Source organism: Azolla caroliniana, unplaced genomic scaffold (assembly GCF_043228905.1).
Source record: "Azolla caroliniana isolate FFs.n. ecotype wild unplaced genomic scaffold, voAzoCaro1.0.p SCAF_22, whole genome shotgun sequence".
Classification (NCBI taxonomy): Eukaryota; Viridiplantae; Streptophyta; class Polypodiopsida; order Salviniales; family Salviniaceae; genus Azolla; species Azolla caroliniana.
Genome location: NW_028230457.1, coordinates 96,525 through 108,867, shown reverse-complemented (window position 1 = coordinate 108,867; position 12,343 = coordinate 96,525). Strand labels below are relative to the sequence as shown.

At 38.0% G+C, this 12,343-nt stretch overlaps 1 protein-coding gene across 1 annotated transcript; it reads right to left on the bottom strand.

The window, feature by feature from the left end:
• Positions 1–1,933: 1,933 nt before the first annotated feature.
• LOC147849683 (GDSL esterase/lipase At2g23540-like) lies at positions 1,934–5,369 on the bottom strand. Its single transcript, XM_087337095.1, has 5 exons — positions 4,930–5,369; positions 4,678–4,805; positions 3,509–3,751; positions 2,517–2,772; positions 1,934–2,196 (listed from the first exon to the last, which is right to left on the bottom strand). Exons 1-5 carry the CDS (start codon positions 5,276–5,278, stop codon positions 1,976–1,978), a joined length of 1,197 nt encoding a protein of 398 aa, XP_087193221.1. The 5' UTR covers positions 5,279–5,369; the 3' UTR covers positions 1,934–1,975.
• Positions 5,370–12,343: the final 6,974 nt, after the last annotated feature.

Below are 12,343 nucleotides of genomic sequence, written 5' to 3'. Positions count from 1 at the left end.
GTTTCTTAGAGCTTTCAAATTGATGTATTTCCACTTAAAAATACATTGGAGTATGGTATTTATTCTCATATGAAGGTCATAATTGTCATTGATATAAATGATAAGAAATGCATACAAAACTCTCAGAAACCTTAGGAAAGCATTAGATGCAAAATCGATGTATTTCCAAAAAGTACACTAAAGTATGGTGTTTCTTCTGTAAAGTTCTTCCTTTTTTTAGATGCAAAATATTGGCAATTGATGTATTTCCATAAAAATACGTTTGAGTATGGAACTTCTTCTCTATAAAGACTTCATTTTTTTATGCACAAAATGTTTCCAATTTATGCATTTCCATAAAAAATACATTGGGAGTATGGCATTTCTTCTTTTGTAAAGAGTCATAATTGTCATTGAAGTAAATGAGAGGACATGCTCACAAACTCTTTGGTAACCTTAGGAAAGCATTAGATTTCATCCAGCTCTTTTTTTTTTCCATTTAGAGATACTACTTTAGTTTTTTTTTTTTATCTTTGGCTCGCCCGAAGGCTACAACTCACACGAAGTCATGTTTTATTAGCAGTACATAGTCCATCAAGGGGTGTACCAAATGGTACGAGTGAGATACATGCACAGGATGACCTCTAGGAGATATGATGAGACTCGCACCACGTTCCATCATGCAACTTGTAGACAGGCTACATTTTACCTTCTTCATCGTCGAAACCGTCATTGTTGTCACCGTCACCATCTTTGTTGTCGTCACTTACGGGCACAAACCGCCCTTCACCGTCACCATCTGCGTCGTCGCCACTTACGGGCACAAACTACCCTTTCATGTAGCTCATTTAGTAGTGCTAGTCATTGTTTTTGGATTGGCATCCTATGATTGTCCAATATGTATAGTTTTTAATTTGATGAGCTAACCATAGATAGATATAATCAAGGCTTTCATTAGACGAGGTGCAAATTTTCTTGTAGAGTGAGTTCATGTGTGGAGTGTCTTCTTTCTCTAGGTCAAGATTCAAGGTAGATTTATAGTAGAGTTTTTAAAAATGTGAGGTGATTGCTAGGTAAATAGTCCAAATTCTCATGTTCATCTATTGTGTTGTTCGAGTGATGTTGTAAATGTGAATGGATTAGAAGGTGGTTATGGATGTCGTCGTAAACGGAGATGCTACACTTTGGCTTAGTTGTAGATGGGAACAAAATAAAGAGCTGAATATGAGATTGGTGTGAAGGACAATCTCAATTAGAGGACAAAATAAGCATCCTAAAGATAGCAGATGAAAATGGGGCTAAAGATAGTCATCTGAATGGTTTTACTTCTAGCTAATTCACATTTGTTTTGTAGTTACAATTATTTGGAATAGATAGTAGTACATTTACTTTGTGAAAAAAACAAGTTTACTTTGGAGGTCTATTGATGTACTTGCACACGAAGTATGATTTCATTGAGTCAAACCTTTCTACTTTCAAGATGTTCTCCTATTGGCGGAGAGGCTTGTTGTGAATGGCCAAAACCTTAAACTGACTTTATCCATTTTTGTGCGCAATCTCATTGTATCATTGATGGTTTTGGCATAACTTAATGTGCATCGCAAGTTGTTTTTTATGAAATATACAATCCAACATAGACAAGGAACAATCATGGTTTTTTGCATTTGATTTGTGCTATTGCTTGTCACTAAAATTATGAGTTAGCCATGAAAGAAGCTGAACATTATTTATGAAGTGGATGGAGGAAGAAGGTAACAAGCATACCATTGCAATATTTTCTAACAAAGCCGAGAGCATCTACAGTATAAAACATGTATGGCTTAAGCTCATGCATATGAAGTAGCTCATATCTATTATTCAAAGTGTTTTGGCTTTGATTTATAGCCTATAAGTAACCCTTTTGATTTGATATGAAGACCTTTACAACGGCCCTCTATGTACACATAAAAATAAGAAAGGAATATAAATAATATATGCTTGTGAGGGCATGTTTAAGTTATAGGGCCATAAGGTTGCGTATGTTCATTGGTGAAATGTATTGGTTCCCTTCATAGAACTCGTTAGCAAATATTTCATATACACCTTGTGTGGGGTGATATGGATCCCAAAAAAAGAATTTTGATCTATCCTTACAATCCTTGACAAATGAACGGCAAGGAACAATCCCTTTCTTTGACCCTAACGCTCCACAACATGCTGTATCAATATTTTCGAAACCTAAACATTGCAAATCCATATTAGTGCAATTAGAATCCAATTTTGGCACAACTATTAATACTATAAATGAAGTTTTCTTTTATGATGCAAAGTCGTTTTTTGTTTAGTTAGTTTAATATGTTCAAATTTTAATTTGAGAAAGATTGCTAACGGAAGGTCCTTGGATGGTTAATATTTCATAGCTTTTTGCAAGTGGAAAATAATGTTTTCATGCTATGTTTTATTTCTTTCTTTGTTTGAAACAAATTTCTTTTTGCAGAATGTGTGTGAATGTGTGTGCCATGAATGCATTTGACAGGACAACCATCTAATAAAGGTACCATATTGTTGAAAGTTATCAAGGAGTTTGACGAAAAGAGTAAATGCATCTGCATATAGGAACATTGCATCGGGAAGATTTGCATTGAGATTGTCAACCATTGTTTTAAGATGAACATTAAAAACATTTGCAAGACGATTGGCCCTTTCATTGCATTTCCCCCCTGTTCCAACTTGCAAAGACCGTTGGTAAGGGGCACAACCAAGTGCTGGGATGTTGACAATGATGAACTTGCGAGCTCCATTTTTGTATATCCTCTAAAATTACATGTTTGCATTCCAAAACAAAACGAGTAAGTTAGGGCACAAATAAGAAATGAATGATTTTGTATTTGTTAGCTTTGAAATGAGTCTTAACTAAACTTGTGTGATATACAAAGAGAGTATGATGTTGAAAGAAAAGTTATTAGATATCAATTAGACAAGTAAAGGTATTGTATCTTTTTTTCGTTTCTAGAAAAAGGTTTTGTATCATATGAGAAGATAAACGAACAATAACAACAAACTAAAAACAATGACAAACTCTGGAAATATTGTTTTCAAGGTGAATAAGAACACGCGACACAAAGGCAAAAGTAGAGAAAGAATAAGTTTCTCATGGAAAGGAGGTCTAAACTAGGAATTGATTTAAAGAAACTATAAGTTTTTGTGGAGCCATTCTTATTTCTTAAGACTATTTATTTATCCACTCATTTGGGAAGGAAATCCATAATTTTGTTCCATCATATTGCACTACCATAGGTATTTGAATTTACTTAGTTTTACATACTTTTTTTTTAATAAACATTAATATAAATTTGGCTATGAGAAAGTAATTTTGTGAGCCATGTTGGTCACAAGTTGCTTTTTCAACAAGCTTAAAGGAATCTTAGCCATTATCAATTGTGAAGGACAAGTTGTGCCATCTTTCTCACTTTGAAGGCCCTATTAATGCAAGTGTTATATCAAAAGAAAGAACCTTAATAAAGAAAAACGTGTTTGTTTTCTCTCTCACCATGAGTTGAGAATTGTATTGTGCAATGACTTTATTGATATACACAGATGAAGGAAGGAATCGATCCAAAGTGACAGGAATGGGGAATAAGTAATTGTCCAAGAAGTCATTTGCTCCCACCACTACCATATAGATGGCCCTTGATAGAAGAATGGCAACATTGCTTGGAGACATGAACTGATTGAGTTCTACAATTGTTTGATCGAAGTAACTAACTTGCACATCCATGGAAATGCGGTCAACCTATTGAAACAGAAATGTTTTTCATCAAACAAAAAGGCAACACTTCATGCCATGTCAACATGCCATACATCTCAACATCCCATTGTTATTTTATTTTTTTCCAAAAAAAATACTGCTTCGCATTAGTTAGCAAACAAAATTACATCATAGAACTCTCAAAATTCCTCTCAAAATTCCTCTCAACAACCCTCACTCTGGCCTTCCCACCAAAGCGGACATAGTCCCCACCTCATTTTCAACAAACGTATCCAAACAACTCCAATAACCTAGTTATTTGTCCCATTGTTATTTTTGTGTAGGCAAGGAAAACACATTTGTAGAGACACAAAATGCTTGCATCTTAATTTCTACTTTGAAGTTGTAGACACAACTTATGCTAACCAAATAATCATATCTTTCAATAAATAAATACGAATGTCTAACAAAACCAAATAAACAAGTATAACTTTTGATTTATTAGACCAATGTAAACAATGTGACAACAAATTTTACACACATTCATGGACACACCATTCTTCTCCTACATGCATATATATGTACATATGTGTATGGAAAACATCTATTCAATGGTTTATGATTTGAAAAGATTCTAAATTGAATGGGGGGCACAACATACATCAATACATGCAATGCAAATATTGAGACTAGTTAGAGGTATATTGGGGTCACTATAGTACATGCACATATATGTCACATGCTAGAGGTTCAACCATTGACATGTGAGGGTCTGAATGCATTCCTTGGCATTGCAATGAAGGCAATAAGAGTTTAACCTTTGGTGGGCTAGTGCCCCCCAAATTTGGTAAGAGGGAAAGGAAATGTGAACAAGGAAACTTAGATATCACTAAACTAGAAATTAAGGTAGATTTGTTATAATCTTGTCGAGAAAATTTAGTTAACTATTTGGAAGATGAATAACGGCTTACAAAAATCCTGCCAGTGTTGTTAAGAATGCCACCACCACCTGACGCATAGTTGACACCATGGAGAAGACCAACACCGTGGGCATTGGGGGCCAAAGATGGAGGCACCATAGCATGGCCCGTCTTCATTCCTACCAAATTCCACACAATAACTAAATTTATATCGGAAATTCGTAAATGAAATTACATTTTTGTAAGATGATTTTAGAAACAAACTAAAAAGAGATATCGAGAGAAAGGGAGACTAGTTTATACCAATGATGTCTGGCAATATGAGGCCATTGGTGAATCTTCCTGTTGGGCGATTTCCATTGGGTTGAGGGAAGTCTATACCATTAGGTAGACTCTTAGCTGTGGCTATAGAGAAAGATAGATAATTGTTGTTCCCTGCATCCACTAAGGAGTCACCAAACACAAACATGGCTCCTCCACCATTATTGCTATAATTAGTGTCATTTTCCACTATAAAACTAGTGGAGGTATGTGGGAATGTTATCAACATGAATAAGATTAAGCCAATTCGTTGCCACATTATAACGCAATCTAAACTTAGCTTTGTTCTAGCAAAAGGTGCCTTGGTATTACTAGAAGTAATACTACTCATGGAAATTAGACTAAGGTTTGTGTGCACTAGTCTCCTTGTTCATTCACCCTTTAAAGCTCATACAATCTGGTTCTCATGAAAGTGTCACGTCGTCCTTTTAAACAAATGTAATAATGCTATGTCTAATGTTTCGCCCTCTTTAATGTTTGCATTAATATCCTCTCGAGTTTTTCCTTTTCGCCATATTCTTCCATGAAATTTTAATTCGTCAATGTTTTATATATACAATTGTAATAATGACAACAAGTATTATTGGGTGGTGGATCTCTTTTTTTGACAAAGCATTCATTTGTTTGTATGTGCCATCTCAATTGGGTAGCCTACGAGTAGACACGAATCCCCGAATTGTAAAGAGCATGGAAGGATGAGAGACATACATATTCTAGAACAATCACAATCACAATATTATCATTTGCATTATCACCACCATGTCATCTTGATGAAAGCACACAATAACACCATTTATAGTTTTTTGTTTCATTCTTAAAGCCATCATTTCGTGATGAACAAAGATGTCTATAGCACAAATTTTGTAGCAATTACGACCAATCTAATATCTAGTTAGAGCCCTAGTGTATACCTTTGTTTTTCCAGTTTTTATCTATAGTAAGTTGGTGAAAGATGATTACATGTAATGTCCCCAACCAATTATTTTGAAAAATATGTAATGCATTGTTAATAATTCTAGATGTTGCACATATTATGAATGCTCCTAAAAAATTGACACAAAATTTGGGGCACTCTTTCTTGTTTTACCGAAAGCCATGAAAAAAGGTGTAGTTATAATACTTTTATTATCCTTTTGGATAATTGGGCAAAAAACATAGTTGGTTAGTACAAGCATATGATAGAGTAGGATAGTATTGTATTTAGGATGTTTATGTCTTGGACTCAATAATCAAAGAAGTAACAGTCAACGCATGACATATTTGTTGCTGTGCTTGTCGGCATTCATAAATGCATGCAAAATGCAGAATTCTTAGTACAAAATGCTCAAATTTTGCCTTCAACTTCATCATATATATTTGAATATTTGAGTTTGGCAAATGCACAGATATTTGACTCTTTGAGTTTTGAGTAGAAGTCAAGCTTGTCTCAAGCTTGTGGGTGTTATGTTACATTTTTTGGGATATATTTCAAGAACCTTTACAACTAATGACAATTACCTTATTGTCTATGTGTTACGCCAACAAGATAACCAAGTTGTGTTAAACAAGATTATACCTTGAACAAGATATACTAAACTGGTAGCACCAAATTTGATGTTGATTAAATGTGATCTTCATAACTAAAGCCTAAGTTTAACAACATTCACTGCACTTGAGTGTAACATGGTGTGCAAGGCCATGTTCCCAACTTATCCACAATTGCATCAACAATTGACACAAATCTCAAGGTGTAGACCAACTAGCAAATATTTCATAAGGGACATCACACCCTTATGATAAGTGGAACTTTCTTTAATATAAACCAATGTTACTTTTATGGATATGAAATATGTATGCATATGATCCTATTTTTGGAAGCATCTTGGAAATAGTATTTTGTTTCTCCAACATCTTAACATATTCCACTCATCAAGATTTCGTGTGGGTTAAAGACAAAAACATATAATAAATACTCTGGCACCCATAGAGAGTATTTTCGAACACATACGAAGTGTTGGGATTTTCAAAAAGTTTACATTTGTGGAAATTCTATTTCTTGTAGCATACAGATAAATGTTGACTATAACATTCATGTTATGGTTCAATATTTTCCAAAAACTTTAGAAATACGTAATCGTGAACACAAAAAGTTGATTGAAAGTTTAAAATAACTTAATGCTTCAAAGTTCATACTTGAGAACCCTCTTAACTCATAAACTTAGAAAGCTTGGTTATAACTTATCATCATAGACACCTTTATTTTATACATGGAGGTGCATGTATGCAAAAAGTGTGGACGTCTTTGATTAATACTTGGAAACGGATTTTATTGCGTTCAATGTTGTTATGTAGGTTCATGTTTCCACAATTTTTGCTAATATTATTATAGGACCATACTCTTGTGTATTTGTGTCTATGTTTGATACATTTACATTGTGCATATCATTTGTAACTTTATAGGTTATGCTAGCCACCATATAATGACATCAAGGAGGATAATTCTTTATCCTGTTATGTGTTATATGTAGAAGACATTGACATAAATATCCATATAGTAAAGAGATGCCATATGCACCTTGATAGATAGTCATACACACATCAAATATGTAGTCGTAGAAATATTACTCACAAAGATCACATTTTATCATGCAAAAATGGTTAATGTATGTAGATGAGCCAAACTAATATTGTCTATCATGTTCTCCTTCATGTCATTACAATCAAACTCCAATGGTCAAGTCATTAGCTTTCGAATACCTTTATCACAATGGTCAAGCTAGTAGGCTACCAACCTACAAACTAGGGTCCACATCTTTTCCTATATTCTCATGACCTTTATCTACACCATACCACATATTTATTGTTAAACGAGGTATTGCTTTATTGTACCTAGTTAATAATGACATGATCCGAATGAATTAACCTCTTGAAGGTATTATAACTATCTCCATGATCATTGGACCTATGAGGTTCAAATAATTCCCCCTTGACATGCCTTTAGTATATCCCTCTAATAACACCATCATTTCTATCCTTTGAATATATCCAATTGAGGTATGGCTTAGTCAATAACTCTCTTTATTTTTGTTGGTTATAGGTGTTATACAAACTTTATTATGCCACTTTTTACAATGGAGATGGTTTCCTTTTTCAAAAAAGATTTTTCTTTCTTAGGGGTAGTGAAAACATATCCAATTGCATCTTGCTACCCCCATCAATCTAGGCTCTCAAAGATACCCAACACTTCTTTGGACTCACACAAATTAGGTGTTGAGGTAGCATCATGGAATCATCACCAAAGTCTGAATATATGCAAGACACACACTGAAAACCTAAAGAACTCTTCTCTTATTTATGGAAAACAAGCATTGGGAGAACCCGAGCTGTCTTTGTTGGAATTTTCCCTTTCTTATGACTTTCTTTCCCCCCTGCTTGGAAGGGTCAACTAGCTTCTAGAATACCCTTTCCCTCCTAAGAAAAACATGATTGGTTAGATTAGAGTGGACTAATGTGTTTATCCTGGGCTGGACTAGCCACAAACACAGGGTGTCCTTCCGGAACACTTCACCAAAGGGGTGGTTATGGGAATGATGTTATCCGACACCGATTCGATTCTAATCCGACTGTCTAGATCAGTTCTGGGATAGTAATGTAACACCGATTGATTAACACACGTGAGATATAAAATTAAGCACAGGACGGTAAGTAGACAAGATATACAATACTTAATCCAAATCCAAACTTATATTACTTCCTTTGTTCATTACTTGCTTTCCGGATCCTTTTATAGGCCTCCGGTTCCAATTACAAAATGGTGCCATACTGACAATCGACTATGAATCGGTTCGGATTCGGATCGGTGCAACTATTCCGGAGTCGTCCGTTCCTGTAGTATTTCTAACTAATTATTAACCTAATAATATTTGTTCCTGACTCGTCCCATTCCCCACTTATCATCCGAACCATACTCTGACCAACACATGGCATGCCCGTGGGACAGTGCATTGCACGTTGAACCCACGGTTTAGCTCCGTCACTCCTCGTTAAGTATGTCCAAAATGCTCTGATCCAAGGGTTCGAGTGGTGCTTCACTTTGATGTTGTTGTTGTTGCTGTTCTCCGGCTCCTTCCAGTTGGTGTTGTTCTTGTCCGGCTCCGGCTCTAGCGTTCTCTCCATTTCCGGCTTGCTCTACTTGTTCCGTCCCACCTTTTTCATTCGATCCGTACTGGCTCCATCTGGCTGCTCCACTCCGACTTCCTTCGGCTGCTAGTTCCGTGGCTCTTCTGGTTGTTCCTCATCACTAATATTTATGGTTGCCGCTCTTTTTTCCACTTCTACTCGTCGGCGCTCCCGCTTGTATTGCTCGAACTATAACCGTGTTCTAAGTTGATGATCATCGAGCCTTTCAATCAGCCTCCAGACAACTTTGAGGTGAGTTTCGTCCAAGGAAAAGCATCTTGTAGAAATTGTCACCGACCTTCTTCCGGTTTTCTGCATTGGCTCGAACAATCTGGAGTTCTGCTACTTGTGGTGACCATTGATTCCACACGATGGCCGAACAATCATCAATGTTTGTCTTTGTCCAGTCCTTCCATGTCGTGACTATCATCTGGATCCGTTCTACACCGAGCTTTACACTATCCTCTGCAGACTGCTTCACATCCTTCATCCTTCTTGATAAGGGCGGCAGTGGCCTGTGCCTGTACTTCATAATCTAGAAACTTGGTTTGGTAGGTAGTTTGGACCCTATCCAAAGCCATTTTTGCCCATTCTACTTCCTCATAGTGCTTCTTGGTCAGCCCCATTCTTTACCTTGCTGCTTCTTCCAACATCTTTGCCGTGGAGACCGTCGATTTTTGTTCTTCCGCCATCGCCTCTGTTTTCTTTGCCAGTTCCGTCCAGAACTCCTTCAATTTCTCTTACTGTTAGTCAAAATCCGACCTCAACTTCTTGTGTTCCGCTTCAAGCTGCTTATGGTCCAGATGCAACTTTTTGAAGTCCTCTGTTTTTTGCTTCAGTCGTCAGTTTATTTGAGATCTTACCCGATCCTCTCTCTCCTTATGTTGCCGGATTTGCTGCTTCAACCATTCTATTTCTGTTTTCGCCATTCTCTGGAGCTTGTCCTTCTCTTGTAGTAGCTTTTCTCTTTCCTCCTTTAGCCGGTCATTGTTCAATTGACTTTTTTGGAGACACTCTTGAGTCTTCCGTTTCTCTTCTTTGGTTTTCTTCCTCCACTCTCTCTCTCTCTCTCTCTCTCTCTCTCTCTCTCTCTTTTTCCCCCTTAATGCTTCTTGAGCGGTTAATTCCTCCATTAGTGTTAGCATTTCCTGTTCCAGCTCAACGTCTTTTACTGGGGCTGTGTTGGCCTCTGGTTGTGCATTTGTTTTTGGAGCTTCCTTCTGTACATTAGCCGATGGCACCGAGTTCGTTGCTTCACTTGTGCTCTGGCCCATACTGGCCATAATAGCCGCAAATTCTTTGGCCCTTTTAAGCTCTTCTTCTAGGCTCTGGATCTGTGTTCGAGCGGGCCTTCTCCAATTGTTCGGTTGTGACCAGCAACCACTCCGCCTGCCTTCCCCCCTGCCTTTGTTCTTCTTCCATCCGGTTAGCCTCACCAGATACCTTCTCCCGAAGCCATTGTAGCCATTGTAGCCACTATCGACAGGTTTCGTTTTGTGTGTGTATAGCGAACTGCTACACCTGCTGCGACATTCATTCGTGCTCCCCCCTGAGCCATTGAGCAAATGACTCTTCGCGCTCCGTTGTCGTTTCCGGTCGACATTCCTCATGTTGCTGCGCTTGAAGAACAGGCGAGGTAATTCTTTCTGGAACCAGTTCCTACGGAACTGTTGTCACCGCTTTTGGTCTTGTTACCGGCTCTTCCTCCATCCTGGGTTCCACCACTATTGAGCAGGACCTCGGGATGCTCTCCTTCTCCGGACCTGATCGATCTCCCAACTGCTCACTATTCTGCTACCTTGGGCAATGTTGGAGGGTTTCGGTTGATTCGTCTTCAGCCTCCTCTTCCGCAGTTTCCTGATTGACCCTTCGTATCAGTTCGTCCTGGTCTCTGTCATGCCGGTGCAACTTGATTTAAATTGGTTTGGCCGTTTTTTCTAGAACTGGATCCACTGGCTCTTATCTCCGGGTTGTCTATACTTCTTCCTGCTGAGACGAGTCCATTGCCATCCATCCGGGGGTGTGCTTTGATAGGAGTTGTTGCCGTTTGGATGACTTATTCGGTGTGATTTCCGGCTGGGCTTGCTTCTTCGGCTGGATGGTGCGTGTTGGGGGTACCAATAATGTTAGCCCATGTGCTAACCCGCACTGTGCTTTCTTCCCGTCCACTACAGACGTGTTGCTAGTCTATAGAGAGTCAACCACAATCATCGGCCAGTCCATCTTGAGGCCTTCGAATGTTGCGATGATAAATCCGACCTTGTTTTTCTGCATGGCGGGTGTGTTGTTGGGGTGGGGGGTGAAGCCTAGGGGGTTACGATAGAGAGAGAGAGAAGGAGAGAGTGAAAATGGGAACGACACCAAAATGAGAGGGGAAAAAGTTATATATTCCTTATGTGCCCCGTAAGGGGTTTTTATAGTACATAATGTAATGGTAAATAAAGTCTGTTACAAAAAGACGATGGTTACATTCTTGTCACATGCACATAATTGTGCATGTGCTCGCACATACTCATCCTCACACACTTGTATAAATATTAAATATTACACACCATAGAATTTACACACCATACACATTACACCTTATCCATCCCGTACACCTATACGAATAACACATGGCATGTTGGACCCACAAACCCATGCCGAAAATATCTCTTGTCGACTGGAACTTCATTGGTCTTCTCTCACGGTCGGAAATTCCTCGATCAGATTACTGCTTGACGATCGATAACTTCGATCAGACTTGGCTTGACACGAACTTTCTCGTTCAGTCAACATAATCACACGATTATCCACTATGCTACCATCATTTAGGTTTATCAATAATTGTGGGTGTATGTGGGTGTGTATATATAGATATAGATATGTTCTTTTTCCTTAGTATGTGTAATGATGAATTGTGTTTCCAAAAATTTATGTCCTACCCCTCAAGTTTTTTTCTAAAATTATATTACGTACCCTCCGGTTTTAGAAATCTCGTTTTCGAAAATTTATGTCCTACCCCTCAAGTTTCTGAAATTTTCCTTTCTGCCCCTTTCTCTTTCTCTGTTGCTTTCTAGTTCTTTCTTTGTTCTCCTCTCCGTCTTCTTCGACTGGTATTCTAGCGGTAGCAACGATGGCGGCAACGGCAACAATGGCCAAGTGGTCCCACCGGGCATGCCAAAAGTGTTGTTGGGGTGGGGGGTGAAGCCTAGAATGGCTTAACCCCCCCTCCTGAGGGGGTTACATACAATAGAGA

Bases quoted from the DNA above. Each gene is read 5' to 3' on its own strand.
- LOC147849683 (XM_087337095.1), bottom strand. From the start codon at position 5,278: ATGAGTAGTATTACTTCTAGTAATACCAAGGCACCTTTTGCTAGAACA. The intron at 4,806-4,929 runs GTATAAACTAGT...GGAATTTGGTAG, and splicing joins CATATTGCCAGACATCATTG to GAATGAAGACGGGCCATGCT. The intron at 2,197-2,516 runs GTACCTTTATTA...TGCAATGTTTAG, and splicing joins TGATAACTTTCAACAATATG to GTTTCGAAAATATTGATACA.